This window comes from Vigna radiata, chromosome 5, assembly GCF_000741045.1.
Source record: "Vigna radiata var. radiata cultivar VC1973A chromosome 5, Vradiata_ver6, whole genome shotgun sequence".
NCBI lineage: Eukaryota > Viridiplantae > Streptophyta > Magnoliopsida > Fabales > Fabaceae > Vigna > Vigna radiata.
Genome location: NC_028355.1, coordinates 33,641,726 through 33,664,051, shown reverse-complemented (window position 1 = coordinate 33,664,051; position 22,326 = coordinate 33,641,726). Strand labels below are relative to the sequence as shown.

At 33.6% G+C, this 22,326-nt stretch overlaps 3 protein-coding genes across 10 annotated transcripts; 2 read left to right on the top strand and 1 right to left on the bottom strand.

Annotated features, from left to right (window-relative positions):
• Window positions 1-910: 910 nt before the first annotated feature.
• On the bottom strand, window positions 911-3,112 carry LOC106759961 (phytolongin Phyl1.1). 4 transcript variants are annotated; one of them, XM_022781554.1, is made up of 4 exons: window positions 2,936-3,112; window positions 2,643-2,676; window positions 2,369-2,400; window positions 911-2,265 (listed from the first exon to the last, which is right to left on the bottom strand). In XM_022781554.1, the coding sequence occupies exon 4, from the start codon at window positions 2,064-2,066 to the stop codon at window positions 1,230-1,232; it is 837 nt and encodes a 278-aa protein (XP_022637275.1). In that variant the 5' UTR covers window positions 2,067-2,265; window positions 2,369-2,400; window positions 2,643-2,676; window positions 2,936-3,112; the 3' UTR covers window positions 911-1,229. The 4 variants fall into 4 exon arrangements, with proteins under 4 accessions (XP_022637275.1, XP_014498852.1, XP_014498851.1 ...); XM_014643366.2 differs by having other exon boundaries at window positions 911-2,391; XM_014643365.2 differs by lacking the exon at window positions 2,369-2,400 and having other exon boundaries at window positions 911-2,368.
• A 2,607-nt stretch (window positions 3,113-5,719) lies between these two features.
• On the top strand, window positions 5,720-13,811 carry LOC106761997 (KH domain-containing protein At5g56140). 4 transcript variants are annotated; one of them, XM_022781553.1, is made up of 8 exons: window positions 5,720-5,940; window positions 6,871-6,956; window positions 7,454-7,495; window positions 12,082-12,131; window positions 12,218-12,337; window positions 12,421-12,537; window positions 12,953-13,096; window positions 13,189-13,811. In XM_022781553.1, the coding sequence occupies exons 1-8, from the start codon at window positions 5,828-5,830 to the stop codon at window positions 13,336-13,338; spliced, it is 822 nt and encodes a 273-aa protein (XP_022637274.1). In that variant the 5' UTR covers window positions 5,720-5,827; the 3' UTR covers window positions 13,339-13,811. The 4 variants fall into 4 exon arrangements, with proteins under 4 accessions (XP_022637274.1, XP_022637272.1, XP_022637273.1 ...); XM_022781551.1 differs by lacking the exon at window positions 12,082-12,131 and adding an exon at window positions 11,284-11,429; XM_022781552.1 differs by lacking the exons at window positions 7,454-7,495; window positions 12,082-12,131 and adding an exon at window positions 11,323-11,429.
• A 2,361-nt stretch (window positions 13,812-16,172) lies between these two features.
• LOC106759636 (phosphatidylinositol/phosphatidylcholine transfer protein SFH13) lies at window positions 16,173-21,319 on the top strand. 2 transcript variants are annotated; one of them, XM_014642917.2, is made up of 15 exons: window positions 16,173-16,307; window positions 16,527-16,630; window positions 16,747-17,050; window positions 17,140-17,239; window positions 17,944-18,210; window positions 18,538-18,615; window positions 18,701-18,805; window positions 18,897-18,946; window positions 19,025-19,124; window positions 19,256-19,354; window positions 19,450-19,563; window positions 19,694-19,844; window positions 20,036-20,421; window positions 20,513-20,587; window positions 21,001-21,319. In XM_014642917.2, the coding sequence occupies exons 2-15, from the start codon at window positions 16,618-16,620 to the stop codon at window positions 21,019-21,021; spliced, it is 1,863 nt and encodes a 620-aa protein (XP_014498403.1). In that variant the 5' UTR covers window positions 16,173-16,307; window positions 16,527-16,617; the 3' UTR covers window positions 21,022-21,319. The 2 variants fall into 2 exon arrangements, with proteins under 2 accessions (XP_014498403.1, XP_014498404.1); XM_014642918.2 differs by lacking the exon at window positions 19,256-19,354.
• Window positions 21,320-22,326: the final 1,007 nt, after the last annotated feature.

The following is a 22,326-nucleotide window of genomic DNA, read 5'->3' as shown; positions in this document are numbered from 1 at the left end:
CATGATGTAGAGATTTGCATCAACTGCAAAAGTTCTAAGATTAAACTCAAACTTACTTTTTCATTTGCAAAACTAGCCTGGATTTCTAGGCAAACAACTGAATCTCTAGGAAGACAATCACAACCTCACTCAATGGGAAAAATACTCAAAATACACTTTCTCTTCCATTCCATCCCACTTTTACTGCCTTTTCTTCTCATGTATTCCTTCTTTTTCCATAACATCACCCATCACTTTAACTATCGAACCTTGTTTTCTCTTCCTACCTCCCTTTTTTCCACCCGAACCCAGGCCATTATGGGGTGGACATTTATCATGGCTTGCCCTTATACACTGCTACAACTTTTAGATATCCATGCCTGGGTACTAGTGTGAGAATTTTAAATCATGCTCCTCTTTCAAGACAAATGTCTTAAATTATTTGCAAGTCACAGTTAACTGCTAAGCACATTTCATACCCCTTTAACGGAGGAGCTCCTTGCGCAGTGGATAGATAAACCATTAACAGCTCTTTTTACTCATTTTTTTTTTCAGAAGAGAAATGTTAGGAACACTTCCCAATCCACTGTCAAAGACTCTCTTCACTATTAGACAAAACTTACATAGAACCCACTAACTGAAGTGGAGCAAGCTATCTTGAATAATTCCTTGTTCGCAACATCAGCTATACACTTCTGTGACATACTTAATGATCTATAATTCCATATACTTTCTTTAACTACTAATTTACGGCTTGTGAACTCCATCACTTATTTAGACATATATACCTTAAAAGAATATATTTTATGAGCAGTGAGCAACAATATCTAAGCTATAAATGATTGTCTAAACATATCTAAAAAAATTTGGAGACAGAGTTATTCTGCATATAGAACTTGAGATTTCAGAATATTGGTCATCTCTATATAAGAAACCAGTAAAAAAAAAAATCTATAGAAACAGGCCAATCAAGACCCTTTAAAATCTTCGCAAAATTCATATACAAGTACATATGACTAGAAGTGATGAAACTATACAGTAGAGTCGACAAATTAAATTGCCTACATACAGGTGAAAAGAAGCACGAGCCTGCAAATAGCACTACTGATCTAATCAACACGACCAGTCTGTAACTTCCATCCTTGTGCCCCATCGACATAACCAATTCTGTTGCCGATCAGATCATACCCAGAAAACATCAAGTTCCATATGATAGCGATTCAAATTCGGTCAAGCATGAAGTTCAAATTCTATCGTATGCAGGATACACCATGACATATTACTAACCAGATGACAAATAATATTATACACACAGCTGCATCAATAGCTAAAACAATGCGTACTTGGCGCCACCATTTCTTCCGAATATTTTGAGGGGCTGATCTTATTCTCATTGAACCCATATCCTTTTGCAAAGCAACTGATGAACCTGCACCACCTTGGCTTACACCTTCCAGATTGCCTGAATCAGCCCTTGCTCCTCTATCTGTAGATTTTCGATGCTCCTCCAACTCAACATCTCTCATGGCAATCACATGATCCTTTACTTTCTTCTTATCCGGCTTGTTAGATTTTCCCAATAATGGGGCTTTTGTTGAACTAGCACCTTCAATTTGTCCATTCAAACTACTTGGTGATGGAGACAGATCCACTTGAAAAGAATTGGAAGTGCCATCTCTCCAATTACTACTACCATGAGAAACACTCTCCAATGAAGTAATCAGACTGCGAATGACAGGAACCAACTTTTCCTGAAAGTGAATTGAGTTCATGTTTGGCAAAATTCCTCTTGAACCTTTTCTAGCCAGCTTTTTGAATTCATCTCTAACATGCTCCAGAAACCGAAGAACCACCGAGTTACCAAGACCTTTGTCAATAATTGCAAAGTAAACATACCCATCTTCCATAAAAAACCCATAAGTCCTTTTACCTATTGTCTCAAAGTACCACCTGTGGAAAGGAGGAGCACTCTCCAAGCACAAGGCTGCAACATTCTCAACTTCCAGGTCTCCACCACTATACACATAGAGGACCGTGTTACCCTTAGAAACACAGCAGTAATAAACTTTATTTTGAATTGAATCCATCGTAGAACCAGTAAACAATATCCCTAGTCGTATCGCAACCAAACTCCTTCACGATACCAGGCCAACAAATCAGAAAGGTTACACCAATTTTTCTTCTCTTTATTCTGAATCTGAATGCTAACTTGACTTTGCTAAACACCGATATACACTTATAGTAAAATCAAACCGAAGTCTTCATGTTTCATCCCGACTGAAGAACCTAGGCAAACAAGATTCAGCAAAGGAAAAACCCAATAAACCCTCGAGGAAAGAGCAAAAGCCAGGAAAAGTGCAAGAAACTGTCCAGCTATACAGTAAAAAACCTGTAGGGAATACCAAAACAAGCCTTGAGAAACTGATCAGTCACATGAAACAAACACAAATTCCATCGTTAAAAGAATAACTGTCGGTAAAGCAATAACATTAAGCAACATGCAAATGAAAAAATAAACCTAACCCCATTAAATCTTTGAACCCAAAAAGATAACCAAACCCTCAGATCACAAAATCTACTAAACCAATAATCCAAAAAAAAAAAAACAGAGAGAGAGAGAGAGAGAAACTTAAAATCTATTTTTACAGAGATAGATTTAATACCTTAAAGGGTAGCAGCATTCACTCAGAACAACAGCTGAAAAGAGTTAAGGAAAAAATATTAAAAATCTTAAACTGAAGCCAAAGATCCACCAGCACAAGAAAATGAAAACTTTAAACAATAACAACAATAACACGACTACCCTTTTCCTTTCCCCGAAAATGGGGTAACAAATCAAGCTGAACTAGAAATAATTCCAATCACTATAATATTTTTTTCTTTCTTTTGCATAAGTCCGATTCAGTATTTCAGAATTTGAAGCTTGTCAAAAATCAGTAACACAAAATGAGCATACCTAATGGTGATGCATGTGTGGATGTTGGAGATGAGAGATTGATTCATAAGAGAAGTGAGAGAAAGTGAAGAGAGAAAGAAGAAGAACAGTGATAGAAAGGAAGAAAGACGAAAATGCCACGGGCACAAACCGTGTAATGTGTGAAATCTAACATGCAATGTTTTGTGCTCTTTGGTTTTACTTTGAAGCTGCCAATCACTCATATTTATTATTATTCAAAACATTAAATAATAATTTAAACTTTAACTATTATATCATTTATTTGAATGAATCTGCTCGTCATTTTTAATTACTTCCGATTAATGATATTAATGATTTTTTTAAGGGTTAAATATGTTTTTAGTCCCTATACTTTGGGGTGATTTTGGTTTTAGTCCCTCTTCCAAACTAAGGTACAATTTAGTCCTTCAACTTTAGAAAACTCTGGTTTTAGTCCTTTTTATCAAATTTTTTTAACTTTATTTGTTGTTTCAAACGTGTTTCCCAGTTAACATTGAAACAAAAATGTGTCAAAGAATGTAAACAATCCAAATGCTATAATGAAATGTGCTTGAAACAACAAATAAAGTTAAAAAAATTTGATAAAAAGGACTAAAACCAAAATTTTCTAAAGTTGAAGGACTAAATTGTACCTTAGTTTGAAAGAGGGACTAAAACCAAAATCGCCCCAAAGTATAGGAACTAAAAACATATTTAACCATTTTTTTAATTCTCTGTCACAACACTTATTCCACATTAAAAAAGACTCGGATTTAGTATCTCTTTTCTAAAATGGTATTTTTTATAAAAATCAATTATTTATTTACTAAAGCTAAAAATGTATTAATTTAGCTAATAATACTAAATTTGTCCTTAAAAAAAAGTAATAATATTTTCTAAATATGTGTTTCAGTTTAAGAGATCAATGGACGATCGTCTAGTCTATAATAAATTTTGATTTTCCTCTTTGGTTATATTTTATTCTATTCCAAGTCAATCCAATGTTAACATGAAAAGAAATACTCACACACTCAAGATATCAACTATTTATTTATAGAATTAAGAATAATTAAACTTATTAATTAACCATTATCAATTATTAAGATGTGAGTTAATTATTCATTAATAACTATTACCATATTAATGAACTGTAAACATCATTTAAAACATGTCATTACCAATCAGACAATCACTTAAAGCGTATCGTTATTGCGTATATGCCATGCCAACCTTCTTTGTATCAATCAGACAATCACTTAAAGCGTATTGTTATTGCGTATATGTCATGCCAATCAGGCAATCACTTAAAACATGTAATTACCAATCAGACAATCACTTAAAACGTATCGTTATTGCATATATGTCATGCCAAGCTTCTTTGTACCCATCAATGTGGTACAATTTATAAATAAAGTTATTATACAAATACTCAATTTTGATTAAAATAAACATCATTTTTAGTTTGGATTTTGTAAACCGTATATGAATACATCATATATTTGAGAGAAAGTAGATTTTAATTTAAAATCACCTATTCCTATTTCTATTCTATCTTTCAACTACTTTATTTATTATTACATTAATTGTAGTAATAAATTGTCCTTTTTCTTTATTGTTTCTTCGTTTCTATTTTTGTTTCGGTGTTTTTAATAAAGCGTGTATAGGATATTACGAAGTGGCATGGTAATGAAATTAGATGGATGCTTTAATAGCATTCCAAAAATAGCAATGCATTCTTTAATAAATTGGGTTAATTACCATTAATACTTTATATTTAAACCATAAAAATATAATTAATTTGCTAACCATATTTTTGTCTATTTAATAAATTGATAAAAAAATACTTTTAGATTAATATATTTTATAGTTTAAAAATTATTTTAATTTCACTTATTTATATTTAAAGCGTTGGAAAGCCCAAATAGCTTTGGTGAAAGTGTGGGCCTAAGGCCCAAAAACTCAAAGTATCAGGTTATTTCTTGTTGCACCTCACAAACTAGCTTACTAGACTGATAGAGTAAACAAAACGAATTAAAACGATTTAAAATTATTATCTTAGTCTATAATCCTTTATACTTATCTATTGAAAATCAATTAGAGAATTTAACATCAACAATATTCTATTTTATATTTACAATAATAATTTTATTATATGATAATAATGAATTATATTAATGCTTAAGATTAAATATGAGAATGTTAATTATAAGTTCCAATATACAGGGAATGAAGATAGTAGTAATAAATAAACCGTGAAAGAAAGCTAAATAAACTTAATTACATTGTTCCTAACAATAAATATTAATTATATCGATCCTAAGAAATAATTAATTACATTAATTATTTATGATAGAAGAAAAGGGAAAAAGAAATTCTGAATTTGGAGAGTGCATTAAATTGTAGTGGTGAGAGGGGTAGATGTAGAATGATGGATGTGCAGTGTTTAGGTTGGCACAGAAATTAATAATGCAAAAAAAAATATTATTATTGATAAAACGTCTATGTCCACTTTTACTTTATGATAACAAAATTTTTCTAATTATTATTAAACTAGAGAAAAATATATTTAAAAAAAAATTAATAAACGTTTATTTATTTTCACTGTATTTTATTTTTAACCTATTTTGATGCGAATTTAAAAATAATAATTTGTTAGATTGCATGAACAGTGAATATGTTCGAAGGCAGTAATAATTGCACCGACGAAGAGTGTGGGTGGCTGGTTTAGAGGGACAGCACGTTTCCCTGTGTGGGTCCCACTCCCTCACTCCCTTCAATAAAACGCACAGCACAAACCCTTTTCTTCTTCTCTCTTTCTCTCTTTCTCTCTCTCTCTCTCTCTCTCTCACCAACCACACTCCGTCGCCAGCGTGGTTGTTGTGTGAGGAGCGCTGCCAATTCGTTCGCCGAAACATGATGTCCTCCTCCGGCGCCGGCAGGTACATGGCCTTTCCGCCGTCGCCCTCCGCTCCTCCCTCGCCGCATCTATCCGCTCTGCGCTCCTCCGCTTTAGCCGAGCAGGACAAGTATTCCTATATCTCTTTGTCTTTGTTACTCTAGCTCTCTGTCTCTCTCTCTCTCTCTCTCTATATATATGTCTGTGTGCGTGTGGATTGCTTGGATCTTCGGTTTAATTGTTACTTATTGTGTTTAATTTAAGCAATTCCGCTGACGAGATTCTTTCTCCATTTTTTGGTCTCGCTTGCGACGTTGTTTTTTTAGCTGATTTCGGACTTCGGCTGAGGGTTTTTTAGCGTGGGGGGAGGGGATAGGGTTTTGGTTTTTGTTTTTCGGGAATGGTCAAAGGGGAGTCGCACTGTGTTCACTTCAATTATTCATTGGTTTTTTTGTTTTTTGCTGTCTGGTTCGATTTCGTGATTAATGGTTTGGATGGTGGTTTTCGTGACCTGATCTGCCGCTTTTGCTGGAGTTGGTTGAGAGAATGGATCCTTCTTCGTGGAAATAGAAAATGGTCGTGGACAGTGGATTTGATTCCGTTTTTGTGAATTATTTTTGTTGTGGTGGATTGGTGTTTCGTCTGCGTTTATCTGTTCACTGATTGCTTTTGTGCAGGGTGATCTTTGTCGCAGATTGGTTGATCTTGTTGCTTTGCAATTAGTTCATCTTGCTGTCGGAAATAAGTTGGCTTATTCTTTGATTGGGTTTACGTTGTTGTGTGATCCTTGTACTTGACCTGACCTAGTGGAAGAGGCTTTGTTGTTGTTTGTTACTGAAGACGACTTTGGTTGTTGGTTCTGCCTTTGTATGTGTGTCCTTTTTGTCTTTGTAGTTTTTATTCATGATCTTTTTTAGTTCATGATTAACTACCAAGCTAAACAACTGGCATTAGTCCTTCATCCTTGATAAGTTTGTCATACTACTGTACTTTTTGTTGTGTGATTTGTAATCGCTACACTGTCCTACTCTTACTGTGTGGTTTTTTGCTTGATTTCCAGATATCTATCTGAGTTGTTGGGAGAACGTAACAAGCTTAGTCCTTTCATGGCTGTGCTTCCGCAGTGCTTTCGATTATTAAACCAAGGTGAGATTCGTTACTCAAACCAATGGCGAAATAAGCATGAAGCGCCCCAACCCCCCCTCGCTGCCCCCCCTCTGCATCTCTCTCTATGCTTTAGTTATCTTTATCATGACATGAATTTACTACGCTCCTAGTCCCTTCTTGTCTAGGAATAGAAAATCAAAGCATCTATCAACTTGCGAAGCTTCTTAATCAGTTGTCAATTTACTTTGCCATAAGTCGGATCTCAAATTTAATTGATGTTTCTTATTTTATTCCATGATTAAAAATGTTCCATCCAAGGTAAATTTTGGGGCTTTGGCAAACTGAAACAAGTTTGTACTGATATAAATTCAATACTTTTTCATTTTAAATGTTGTAGACCTGTACGTAAATATCATCGAACTGTTTAATTATTTTTAAACCAACAATGATTGATTATCTGCATTAATGTGTTGTAGTCCCAAGGAAACGTGGACTATGGGGATTAATGTAGTTGTGCGGACTTAAGCTGCTTTCAGGTTGCATAAAAAATAGTTTATTTTGCGTAGCACCCAATATAGGTAAGTACGTGTTAATTTGCATGGTTATATACAGAGATATAAAATGTGTTTTGGTAGATGATATTCTCTTTATAGGTGAAGTTAATCTATTATTCCTATCGTTATAAGTTGGTGTAGCATTTACTCTAATTCTTGGAAATTAAGAAAGATTCATAGTTTCCATAGTTTAGGCTTGTATTTGGGAAATGTTGATGCTAGTTGGCGAATGTAATGTACCCGCTTTGTATAGTTTCAAACTATCAAGTAATGTTAAGAAATTTCACTCCCATTGAGGTATTAGAACTCCTGATAAATGTAGCTCTTGTCATGGGCCAACCCTGGCCTTCAACACAACTTCCTTCGCCACTTCTATAGCTTCACTTCTTGTCCTGTCCCTTCTGCCAAATCTCCAGAACCGAACCTATCCTAATACTGCTGCAGGACCTTCAGAGTCCAGCAGACCTGGCTATCCCTGAAGCCCTATTACTGGAAACCTTCATATTTGCCCTCACATGTCAGTGCCCTGGCTGGCACGTGAGCTCCATGTACCATCTTGCATGAAGCCCTGTTTTTGGAGACTTCCATATGTCCCTCACGTGCCACTTTCCCTTGCTTGCGTGTGTGGTCCATTTACCATCTTCCGAGTTACCATACAACTTTTTTGGTGGACTACAGCCTGAGCTACACCATTATGTTAGTTCCTTAATTAAAACCAAATTCTCTCACCTAAATTCTCTCTCATGAGCAAACCCTGAGCCTCTGGCAATGGAGAGGAAATTGGAGGAAAGAAAATCAAGAGCTCTGTAGGATGTGGTGAGATCGCAGTGGAGTACAATGGTGAGGAAGATTTGGAGGCGGCAAAGGCCAAGGAAGGTGAGCTGCTATATTCCACTAATGGTGACTGATTGTGGTAGATGGTTTGAGCATGGTAGTGATGAGAGAGATTGAACTGATGTGAAACTTCTGAAGCAGCAGAAACCAGAAAGAAACAGAGGAAGCATGACAGTGACTGCAACTGGTGCCTTAGTTTGGCTTTGTCATAACTATCTTGGATACCTTCCGTTTACTCCATTAATATCAACGTTTTGGTATTTGTTATACGATGAGCTGTTCTGTCCTTTCATTTTGATGTTTGTGATTCAATAATTTGTTAAAAGCACCAACACGTACTTCCTTTCCAGCTCTAATAAAAATGGTGCTCCTTTTTGGTATTCTTCAGCCTCATGCGTTGGGCCCCACCACTATTTCTAGCATTTATAGTTATAAATGGTCAATTTCCTTCATTGGTGGCTGTACTTGAATAACTTGCCTTTTCGTAATGAAAGCTAAGTCAGAAGTATATCAATTGTTTCTACTTTTACCATAGTTAGACACAATTTGGTAAGCCAATCGAGTGTTTATGAAAAGTGTAAGTATTTTCTGTTGAACGATAAATTATTCTGGGAGCTGAAGATTATATGCCAACAAATTGTGTGAAAGCCCATGATATTCACTTGGATGGAGCATAGCAGTGGACTTGTACTAACCTGTGCTGATTTATGTACGAAAATCTGTAAATCTACTGTATTTCAAAATACTATAAAGTTCAAAGGGTAATGATAGGGAAGCATAAATATACATTTTTCCATGCTGTGCTAGAAAATTGCACTTCAACTGTGAAGAGAATTATATGGTTATATGTGCACCTGTGTTTATATTTTATTCTTTTATTATTAATTGCTGCATTTGTCGAAAAACCTTTTTATGTTTGTTGAGATTGGAGAAGTTTGGGAGGACATCATAAGCTTAAGAGTGTAGCATGAATGAATAGGAAGCAATCGTATGAAAGAGTTCATGTGAAGAGTTTAATGAAAAGGATTGACAGGTTTAAAACTTTTGGTCCACTGATATTTGAGTGTTAACTAATATCACCAATTTTTTTAATGGGGGTTTACCTGTATCTTTTGGTTTGGGAGATGAGTTTGGATGGTGTTAGATCCCTGACCCTTGCACATTGAAATTGAAGAGAGGATCTGGAAGGTGTATTAGAGAAGGAACAGAAGAAAAAAAATATGATTATTAGTCAGATGACCAGTCAGTCAGAGCTGGCAATGAGTTTGACAGGTTAGAGTGGGGGCAGTTAATAGATAGGGGGATTTGTTGTGCAAGGGATTTGTGTTATTGTACTAAGCCTATCTATCATTCATAAGTTGCAAAAGGGTACTCTGGTGAAGGGGTTCTCTCCTTGTTTCTCCTTCTTCCAAACAGAGATATATTTTCTGAGTTTCTTTTCTATCCCTTTCACCTGTTGTAATGTTACTGTTTTTCTTCTATTGTGAGATGTTCTTCCTAGAATGGCCATAGATGGGTTTTCGGTTAACTTGTGGAAACAGTGATAGCAGCTTGACGTAATTAGTTAGAAATGACATTTTCAATGGAATAGCATTCAAACTGGAAACTCTTGGTTGAGAATCCTTTGAAAGGCTTTCAATCCACTTTCCTGATTTAATTGATGGAAAGACTGCTTATTTGCTCCCAGTGGCCTTTTAGAAGGCCTGTAACACACCTTGTATGCTTACCTTTTATCTCACTAGTATAGTTTTCTGTAAGTCAGAAGATATTTTAATTGACTTAAGCCAAAACTAGTTGCAGGAAATCTGTGACGTATTCTTGATTTCAATTGAAAGTCTAGGTTGTTGTAATACCTGCAAAGTTTTAGTTAGTCCCTTGTTCATGAGACGAGTACTGCAAAATTTCAAAGCAAAATGTCGGGAAAATTCTTCGTGAGTGATTCAGTACATGCAGTTGTTGAGGGCTCTTAAACATCATGGCTAGCTTTCTCATTCTCCTGATAACAAATCATCCCTTTTCTATTATTTATCTTTAAGTAAATGAGATATGAAGGAAAAGGAGGATTTGTGAAAATATTCTATGTTGGGAGTTAAGTTTTTACTATGTGAAGAGGAAACTGAGAGATTATCAAGTAAACTCACAAATCCTCACCTATAAATTTCTACAAACATTTTAGATTTCCTTTAATTTGGACCCTTTTAAAGGTCCGCCAAGGGAAAGAAAAATTATCACTTAACCCTTAATTTTTTTTTTCCTTTTTTAACCTTCATTTTCCTTCAATTCCTAAATGAACCCAAATTGGATCAGATGTTAAGTGTTAACTTTTTTTAAATATTAAATGAGTGTGAAAGGTGTTTCTTGAGTTGGTGGCGTAGTTGTTAAGTAACTGATAAAATTAGATGTTATTAATCTTGTACTTATCTGAATGGGGTACTAGGGATTCAATTAGTTTGGTTTTAGCAGAGTTTAGTGTGTGTATAACTTGTGAGAACTGATGTGTTATTACGAATTGTTTTCCATCTGAGAAAGCAGAAAAAGACAAATTTCCAGCTGGAATATGTTATTGCCGCTTTATGTTAATCTAATAGTATGTGCTTACAAGATATTGTTTAAACTCTTGAAATGTTTCTGTCAAAACAGTGCTTAAATATCATTCAGTTTTTAAAAGATGTTTTAAAATTATATTCTTATGTTGGAAATACCAGTTTCAATGGTTTACTAAATGACTATAAAGGTTTTCTGGTTTCAATTAAGTGCGTAATATTATTTTCTTTAAATATTATATGACAATCAAGTGCATTCACCCCTCACCATTTAGAGTACTACCATCAAAAGCTGGTATATATCTCATAAGGATAGCATTAGTTTTTACTGACCCAGCAAACATCCGTGTTGCATCGATTATGTAGTGACTGCTAACATGTTAACAAATGCTGATTGGTAAATCTTCTTCTTGAAAATTGACATTTTTGGAGCAGAAATTTTGCGTGTAACATCGCTGATGGGGAATGCATCAGTTTTAGGTCAAAGTGGGCTTGAACAAGCTAGCCCCCTGGCTACTGGAGGAATATTTTCAAACGGAGGTGCCAATGTGAACGGATGGGCATCACGATTTCAATCAGAAGTATGGATACTAACCATTAACATAACTTCATTAATTCATTTTCATCTAATTCTGTATTTTAGAAGTATTTCTGACTCAATTTTACATCCCATGCTAACTCATGACATTTGTTCTAGTTATTGTAGTTCTAATTGTTTGTGACAGGCAGTGCAAAGCTAACATCAGGATCTGACAATTATTCTATAGCTTAGCTTCTGTTTCTAAAATCCTGCTAGTAGATATCATCTTTTTATGTCAAGCAAGATAAATTTGATGTCAATACTTGGCCGCCTTTACAATTTTCTGCCAAATCACAGACGTGGTGAATATTTGCATCTGGATAAATCTGAGTATATTAGCATGAACTATGGTAGAATGCTAACATTAGCCATATTAAGATAAGTGAAACTCTAAGTTTTATGAGGTTTAATGAATTATTAGCTAAGTTCCCAAAATGGCTTGTAATTTATCTTAACATCTCAGTAGTCTGACTTCAGCTATAATTTGAAATATCATTTGACATTATTTTCTGACACCCTGGTTCTTCTTGATAACCATAGTCAGGACATGTGTACATTTTTGTCTTTATGTATGTCATCTCATGACCGTAGATAGTCTTTGCGTGCTTATATTTTCCGTTATGTGTTTTCAACTTATTTTTAATTCTGAGCAGAGCTAGTATTGTCCCTTTTTGGTGATCTATTGGTGGCCTCTGATACAACAGTAATTTTCACCTGCTTGCCAGTAAATAGACTACCATATATGTCTTTTTTTTTTTTTTTAATTGACATTAGAATTAAAACATGCAGAGGCCCAGCTTGTCGCAGTCCTCACCAACACCAAACTGGCTGAGTCCACAAGGCAGCTCATCTGGTTTACTTATTAAAAAGACACTCAGAGTCGATATACCTGTGGACACATATCCTAATGTATGGAGGATCTTATCTCTGTCTCAATTTATGTTAAACTTTACATTGTAGAAAGATCTACTATTGACTTTAGTTTATTGCAGTATAACTTTGTTGGTCGCCTCCTAGGCCCTAGAGGAAACTCTCTAAAGCGTGTAGAAGCGAGTACTGACTGTCGTGTCTTGATCAGGGGCCGTGGTAGCATTAAGGATCCGACTAGGGTAAGAATGAACATTTCATTACGTGTTCCAAGTCTAACATGATTAATGTAACCTGATAAAGTTACTGCACTATGATGAAACATGGAAATCTTTTGAGAAGATGTTTTATGATGCCATATCGCATCTGGTTAATATAGTAGTATTTATTTTATCAAGAGATCTAATTTTCTTCTGGTTGCAATCTTCTCGCATTGATCCTGACAAAAGGATTTTAATAATTGGTGTAGCACCCTGTACTGTCTTAATGTACGTGTTGTCAACGATTGTAGTTCATATTTCTATCCGTTCTGGTGTCCAACCACTGTAGTAAATCTAATGTCTACATTTTAATGTCTACATTGCTTAATGTTCTGTTGATTTCAGTTGGACTTCTAGGTATTTCTGGTGATTGAATTTTTTATTCATATTTTTATAGGAGGAAATGATGAGAGGGAAACCTGGGTATGAACATCTGAACGAACCTCTCCACATTCTAGTTGAGGCAGAATTACCGGTTGAAATAGTTGATGCACGCTTGATGCAGGCACGTGACATACTTGAAGATTTGCTCAAACCCGTGGTATGTTCTCGTGAATTCAATTGATATTGGTAGGGGTACACAACTTTATCGGGATTTGGTTTGCTCTAATTGTTTGAAGTTTTATCTTTCAGGATGAATCTCAGGATTTCTACAAGAAGCAGCAGCTTCGGGAGCTAGCAATGCTGAACGGCACTCTTCGCGAGGAGGGTTCCCCCATGTCCGGTTCTGTTTCACCATTCCAAAACAGCCTTGGTATGAAGAGGGCCAAGACCAGGGGGTAAATTGTCCTGAAGGGTGAGAGAGCTTTTGGAGCTTGTGTTAATTTTCTAAATCAGCACTTACCATGCCACTGGAGCTGCTGTCAATGAATGCCCTGAATTGCCATCGGGGCACTGGCACCATAGTGCCAGTTCTAACTTGTTCTATGTGCAGTGTGTTTACATTGAGTTTGGGGGAGGTTTAAAGATGGTAGCACGTAGTGAAAGTCCAATTGAGTTTGGTGATTTTTTTAGTGTCGGTTAGGCGATTTGGTTAGATATTCACCAAATCTGTCTATATATTATTATATGGGGTTATATTTAAGCTTGCAATGACAGTTTTGATATGGTTTTGGAATTCTGTGAGGAAGGTTATGTTATGGTTTGTACCCAGATTGTGAGGCAGACAGATAATATCTACTTCAGTGCGTGTATGGTGACATTTTGTAGTATCTAATGTAGATTATAAATTTGTGAAAATACCTTTTTTGTTTTGATATCGTTAGTGATCTTTCCCTTTTCCTTCTGTTCCATTTTGTTAGTGGTTAAATTCAATATCCAAAGTAAGAACTCAGAAGTAAAGACATTGATGGATGTTTTAGAGCTTGAATATATTATAAGTTAGAATGGACTAAATGAATAAGAGGAATATGTGAATAGACAAGTTAATTAAAATTACTCAATGGTGACTAAATTTAACACTATACTTCAATTAGAAAAGTTTTAATATAGTGAAGCTAAAGTGTTTGCACTAAATTTGAATGTATTATATCTAAACATAGGATAATATTATATCTTTATAGGTTTCATGGGTCAAGTGTTATACCATTTACAATGCAAACATGCCAACAATGTTAGATAGACATTTATTATATCTTATCACTATCATAATTACTAATAACTTGAGTATTAATGTGAGTTATTATTTTTACATCTAGATAAACTAATGAGTGAAATCAAATATTAATAAATAACTAGTCTGAAACTTATGTTTACACATGAGGTGATGTTTTTTTAGGTTAGTAAATATATATTTATATTAAAAGAAATTTAGAGGTTAAGAAAAATAATAATAAATATTTTAAGTTCATAATTAAGTTTTAAATAGAATCAAGACTAAAAAAATGATTTGTAAATTTAGAAGGTTAATATGTAGGTAAAAAAATGTAAAAGACAGACTCTCTAAGATTAAAAATGATAGAACATATATAAAAATATAAAATAGACTTTATTAAAAATTTAATATTTTTTATTCTTTTCCAAAAGTTAATAAATGTTTATTTTTGTGGACTATAAACACTCAAGTACAAAAAGAGTGAGTGAATAATAATAAATAGAAAAGAGAATAGAAGTAAGAAAGTAAAAAAAAAAAAAGAATAATAGTAAGAAAGTAAAAGAAGAGAATAAAAAAAAAGTATTTGGACACGTAAGACCATGACACTTCTAAAGAAACCGAAAGTGGAAACAGCTCTTTCCCACAAATAATAAAAATCATAAAATAATACAAAGTCCCATTAAAGATGACATGACACGAATTTTTTGTGACGATTGCTATAACAACCGTTGCCAAATGCATTTCACTATTCTCAATTTTTTTATTTATTTCTTATTAACTTTTTTTTCTTTCTTCATTTAATGCATTATTTTTTTAGGTTGAGTTTTGGTTTCCACTTTTACATGTCACTTCACATCAATACTTCAACCAAATTATAACTTCAATGTCACTTCTTCTTTATAAATATCAACTAAACAAGTTTATATTCATCAAATCAAACTTTATATTTATTTTTTCTAGTTCATTAAAATACCAAATAATAAATGAAAATTATAATTATATAAATATTTTAAATATTTTAATAATTTAAACCAATATAAATATAAAATGAATTTATGTAATAAATTATGTTTTCTTATTCTATTTAAAAGTTTAAATATTTTTTATATCCATATTCATACTTAACTAATATAATTATTTTTTGTTAATATTATAATGTATTTTAAAAGTATTTTAAATGAATAAAGTTTGCTTGTGATCCTTATTAATTATTATTAAGAGTGTAAGTGTAAATTTAAGATTTACTTTGATTGAAATAGCAAAACTTAAACATTTATAAATACACAAATCTGTAAATTTAATATTTTAAAATACTAAATTCAAAATAATACAGTGTAATTATTAACCAATAGTATATATAAATTAATTCTAAACTAATTATTAGCAGTTTAATATTAGATTAGTTTGTTCTAAAAAGACTAAAGTGATGCCATCAAACCAAATTTTAAATTAGAAATTAACAATTTTAGTTACTAATTACATTTTTTTTTCATTTTAGTAAGTATTTTATTTTTATAATGAAGATTATTTTAGCATGTTAATAATTTAATTTTTTTTGTCTGTATAATTAAAAATAAAAAAGAATAAGGAGATGAACAGTAGAAAGAAGGAGAAGGATCTACCTTCCACACCATTCTCTTCTCTCTAAAAGGTATGTATCATGCATGATATGATATGCATGTATCATCTCTCTAACTTCATGTACATCATATATTCGTATCTGTTCATATACTTACACTAATTTTCTAGTCTTATTTTTCAAAATTTAAATTTATAATTAAATACTAATAATAATTATTAATGTGAAATGCAATTGAAATAAAAAATGAGATTATTTTTGCAACCTCAGATCCAAAACATGGCATTAATTATGTATGATGGTTTCATGTGTATACCAACTTCACATCTCTCACTTCATTAAAAAGCACCTCTTAATTTAAATAAAAATAATAAGAGAAAATAAATAAATAAATAAATAAATATAAACTCTCTTCTTTTTCTGAACTTGTTAACATTCTCCATTTGTACACTGCAATCGCGGAGAATCTTGGCTCTGCCAAACGCCGTTTTGGGATTCAGAGTTTTTGTTTGTGTTTTTGCTAGTTTTATGGTTTTCGTGCTTTTGATTTTGGTTGAAGAATGAAACAGCTAGAAAAAGGTTTATCTTTCTCACACCGTGTTAGGTTCATTTCTAGATTGTTTGATTCCATTTCATTTAGTTTGATGAATCTGCATTTTACATTTTATTTTTATTTTTGATTTTATGAGTTTTTTTACCTTACAATTCAGTGACATACAATTAGGTACTAGTTCTGTGTTTTAATGGATTTTTTTTTTGTTATGATTTTGAATTATTGATTGTGTGTGTTTGGAGCAGTAATTTATGATATGACGGAGTTTGGTGTGAACTTGATTCGCTGATTCAACGGTTGCGCATCACCTGTGATTTGTTTTGTGTTGAGACTAAAATGTCTATATCAGGTATTTTCTGCTCTGTTTTTGTGTATGTTGTGATGATTAGTGTGTGGGCGTGTGAGTAAATTGAATTGCTGATGATGTTTTGTTTCAATGGTTTTTTATGGAATGTGATGTGGCAGGGTTTGAAGGGCAATGTAGTAATGATGAGAGTAGAGAGAGGAGGTCTGATGTTGAGAACTCCGAAGATGAGAGGAGGTGGTCGAGAATTGGGACCTTGAAGAAGAAGGCGATTAGTGCTTCTTCCAGATTCACTCATTCTCTTAAGAAAAGAGGGAAAAGGAAAATTGATTACAGGATTCCTCCTGTGTCTATTGAGGATGTAAGAGATGCTGGGGAGGAGACTGCTGTCCATGAATTGCGCCAAAAACTTGTTGAAAGGGGTTCTTTGCCTCCTAGGCATGATGACTACCATACATTGTTAAGGTATATGATCAATTCAAAAGGTTCACATACAAATATCCAATGTTGTCTTTTGGCTCACTCTTGCTATGGTGATCTCTACTTCTTGTTAGGTTTCTTAAAGCCAGGGAGTTTAACATTGAGAAGACAATTCAGATGTGGGAGGAAATGCTTGCGTGGCGAAAGGAATATGGAACTGATACTATCCTTGAGGTAATGATAATAATTTGTCATAGCCATGAAAGATATATAGGCTGATTTAGACTGCAGAATAGAATGTTTCAGTGTATATAAGGGCAACTCAATTCCTTTATTTATCTCTTTATGTATATTATGAATTTTATCTGTTTGTTTTGTAATTTGAACAAGTTAGACATAAAACCATCCATGAACTTTCATCTCATTGCTTATGCTCTCACTAGAATTGGTCATTGGCATGGTATTTTTTAGGCTTTTATGACCAAGCAAAATGGTCAAGAACAGTTCCGCCATGTCTTCTTAATTCTTCTGCAGATAACTTTGCAAGACAAAATTTGTATTTTCTTCATTTCAAGTGAGGCATGGTGGATTTAAATATAACAACTGGTGGGCTTTCAGCCTTCTACCGAATAGCTTTAGCTTTTAGGAGAGTTGGGCTTTGACAATATTAGAGTCTTTATGATCATGTGATTAACAGCTTTGTGCTACTATTCCAATTCTGTCCGTGCATCAAGCACGAGTAGTCTATGTGAAAGGACATGTTAAAACTATTCATTTACCTAATGGCTTAAGCTATTAGGAGAGTTGGTCCTTGATAGAACAGAGTTATTTGCTCTTTTAATCTTTGAATATTTCTGCATCAGCATAAATCTACCCTAGAATATACTTCATACACATTCTATCTAATTTGATGTGAATATGATAATGATGTTTAAAAGGATTTTGAATTTGGAGAGCTGGAAGAAGTGTTGCAGTACTATCCTCAAGGTTACCATGGGATTGATAGGGAAGGTAGGCCAGTTTACATTGAGAGACTTGGGAAAGCCCATCCAAGTCGCCTAATGCGCATCACTACAATAGAACGATATTTGAAATACCATGTCCAGGAGTTCGAGAGGACTCTGCATGAGAAATTTCCAGCATGTTCCATTGCAGCAAAGAGACGGATTTCTTCGACAACAACAATATTGGATGTACAGGGCCTGGTATGTTGCATTACACAATTATTTGCATGTCATATCACTAATATCAGGTGTATTTCTGGTGTTGTTTCTCTTTGTATGCCTGGTAGTCTATGCTGTATTTTGGTTGTAGATTATTTACGTACTTATCCTTTATGCATTTTATCAAATACCTGTATGCATTATATCAAATACGATGTCTGCTTAAAATATTTAAAATCCATTGTATTTACTGTGGTAATCTCTCCTGATTGAGTTCTTCTCAATTTTAGGACAGGAGCAGACTTGGTTTAAGTTGTTGAAAAGCTTTTCTGCTAAAATTTTATCTGGCACTTGATATGTATGATGCAGGGAATGAAAAATTTCTCACGTACTGCTGCAAATCTCTTGTCTGCTATGGCAAAAATAGATAGCAGTTACTATCCTGAGGTTTTTGTCCCATCTGTTCCCAAATTAACTTCTTTACGTCCCTCCATTTTTTTTTTCAATAAAAATTTGTAGTGAATATCTGCAGACATTGCATCAAATGTATATTGTCAATGCTGGTTCTGGGTTTAAGAAGATGCTTTGGCCTGCTGCACAGAAGTTTCTTGATTCCAAAACCGTTGCTAAGATACAGGTGAATAATTCAACCTTTTAGCTTCAACTCAGATTTCATAAGATGTATTTCTGTTGAAAACTGACTCTATATTTATTTCCCAAATTTCCAGATTGTTGAACCTAAGTCTTTATATAAATTACTGGAAGTCATTGACTCTAGGTATACATACATGTTTTCACCATACTGCATTTCTATTCAATCTATTGATTAATTTGGATTTTGAACGAATCTATGCAGTCAGTTGCCAGAATTTCTGGGTGGTTCTTGTACATGTGCCTCAGAAGGTGGATGTCTTCGGTCTAACAAGGGCCCATGGAGTGATCCTGACATCATGAAGGTAATATTTCTTTGTATATCTTGTTTCTTAGTATTTGCAAGTGTCAAATTTTAAAAGCATATACAACTTGGAATTGCCTTATCCAACAAACTAGTATAAGTTTAACTAATGTTGGATTTTCTGATCTTTAGCTGGTACATAATGAGGAGGCAAAATTTGTGAGGCAAATCATTAAATTACCTGATGGACAACACAAATTTGACTCCTCTCAAATGCACCACCCATTGAAGGCAAGTCTTGGTCTTCTTGGCATTGAGAAGTCGGGACATCACAAGTGTCTGCTTTAGATATATGGAGTTCTAAACCTTGTTTTCTCATCTGCCAGGAACGATGCTGTGATACATCAACAGCTGAATCGGGGTCTGATATGAATGAATACTCCTCTCCCAACAGATACATGAGCTGTCCCTATCCTTATTTAGCCCCAGTTCGTGAAGAAGTACAGCCTGGAACTGGAACCTCTGAATCTGATTTATCTGAGATTCCTCATTGTTGTCTTTACCTGTATGCACGATATTTGTAATTTTGTCTTGAGTTTTTAGTCAAATCTAACGCCATATCTTCTGTAGGTTAAAGTACCAGATCTCAATGGCTACTACAGTTGTGATGGCTCTCTAGCAGTGGAGAAAGTGATTGAAAGCGATCATTTTCTCCTTAATCAAGAGCAGCCAGTGCAAACTAATGATGTAGGCAATGTTGCTTGTAGAACAGATTCAGGAGGTATTGTCATGAGAATGTTCAAAAAATTATATTTATATTCTGTTTAGAACCCAAGTTGCAGATATACCTTGTCATATTTGCATGTGGAAGTTGCAAACTCATAATAGCTACGTTCATGCTAGGTATAACTGATTTAATTGGCAATTATTTCAGTAGTGTCCTTATTAATAAACTCACTAGATCTTTTTCAGGTACTTCTGGCAGCAGTTGGTTCGGCATTGTTAAGGAAAAAGTAGAGAAAATAAATGTCTTATATGTGGCAAGAGTACTGACATTTTTCACAGAAAAACTAGTTACACTCCTCCGCTATCTAACATTCGAATTTTGGAGAACGGAGAACAATATTCATCCATCAATTACCATGGAACGTAATATTCATAACCATTCAGCAGCTGTTGAAGGAGCTTCTGAAAGAGAATATATTCTCCCGTGTATACAACGTCTTCAGAGACTAGAAAATGTCTTTGAGGAACTTAGCAACAAACCTGATGGTATGCCGCAGGAGAAGGAGAAAATGCTGATGGATTCCATGGATAGGATAAAATCTGTTGAGTTTGACCTTGAAAAGACCAAGAGGGTATTGTCTTGGTCTACATTTCCAGTCATATAGATCTCTAGATTATGCTGATCAGATAGGATGGTGGTTAAACTTTATGCTTTTGGTGCAGGTACTACATGCTACAGTGATGAAGCAGCTTGAGATTGCTGATTTGCTGGAGAACTTGAAGAAAACAAAGTGCCGAGTAAGTTGACATTAACGAACTACGTTATCTGAATGAATATGAACTTGCAAAGGAGGATTTTCCCTTTGTTTTTTTAACTAGATATCTGTATCTTTAGATAAGTGAGCTAGCGATTGTCAAATTCTGATGGTGAATTCGTATTAACAGGCTTACAGCTTACCAGTTTCATTTAAAATTTGAATTAGAGCTGAATTTGATAGTACTAGTTCGGCTTTCCTTTCTTGTGCCTTTGTATCTCCCATCCTATTGTTCTTGTCGTGTTTGTGATTGTGTTTTGTTTCTTTCTTTATCAGCTATAACCCTACAATGACATCTTGGCTCATTTGTTTTTGCAATAGAAACATGACATCATAAATTGCAGTAACACAAAACAATATTTCCGTAACCGCTTTTAACTAGGATTATTCTTGCAGCAAAGAAGGCTATTCTGTTGATCCATTTAAACATTCAGCAAAACAGACAGTTGGAACCACAAAAAATATTTCCATCAAAGAGAAGACACAGTGCAAGTTCACACCTAGATTGGACCAACAAAAGCTGTGGCAAACGGAGGACACATTTCCAAGCATAATAAGTTTCGGTAGAGCATACATAGAAACACGAGGAATCGAGATGTTACTACACAGTCCACTTTCTTTTTATAAATATGATTATAATAAAATATATAGTATAGATTTCCTTTCAAATCTGATTTGTAATTTTTCGAAATAAATAGGTGTAAATGTGTAATTATGCATGGACAAGATATTCTCTTAAGTTTAGACAGTTTTGAGAATAGAAAGAAAACGAAAAAGTTTATACTGCAGAAAGTTTAGTAAACCCCTCCCTTTTTTGTTGCAGCTAAAGGATTTTGAAAATGTTTTTAAGAAACATTGGAATGTTTAAGTCAATAGATGGATGTGTGACAGTAGTACTCTATTTTCCATTTTGGTGCATGTAAGACTGCCTTCATTATCACAAATTTGCAAGTGTTTATTGTGTTTTACTTCTCTCTCTCTCTCTCTCTCTCTCTCTCTCTCTCTCTCTCTCTCTCTCTATATATATATATATATATATATATTACACTCTTTTTCTTGAAAGTGTTGAATTATGGTTTATTTTAATATAATCTCCACATTATTTGACATAATAATTAATGTTAAACTCATGCTATCAAATTTTGTGATGTTGGAATATGAAAAACAGATTTAGAAGAAAAAAGTATTTAGTTATTTTTCTTACTATATCATATTGATTATAAAAGGACTAAATTTGAATAGATTTGTGGTCCAATATATTGATTATAAAATAAAAAGTTTAAATTTGAATAGATTTGTGGTCCAATGTTCCGAAAATAGTGGCTATAATAAATATGCAGATGTAGGAACCTCAAATCTCTGTTACATTACAAATTACCACATGTATCACTTTCCACTGTAATCCATAGCTTCTTAAATCTTAAATCAACAATTTCTCTAAAACAATCCAATGAGTGTAGGTTTTAGTTTGTAATTTTTAAAACACAATGTACTTAGTAAAAATGAATCTGAAATTATTTTCCATAATCAAATATTTATCTTATCAATAAAAGATTAAATTTACATTTAAATATTTAAGGCATTTCAATTAATTGTATATTATTTATATAAATGTATATATGTTTTCTTTGTTGATATCAGTATGACAAATTAAATATAAATGATGGTTATATATTTTAAATATTATAATTGAATAGTTATAAGATAAATAATTTATATTAT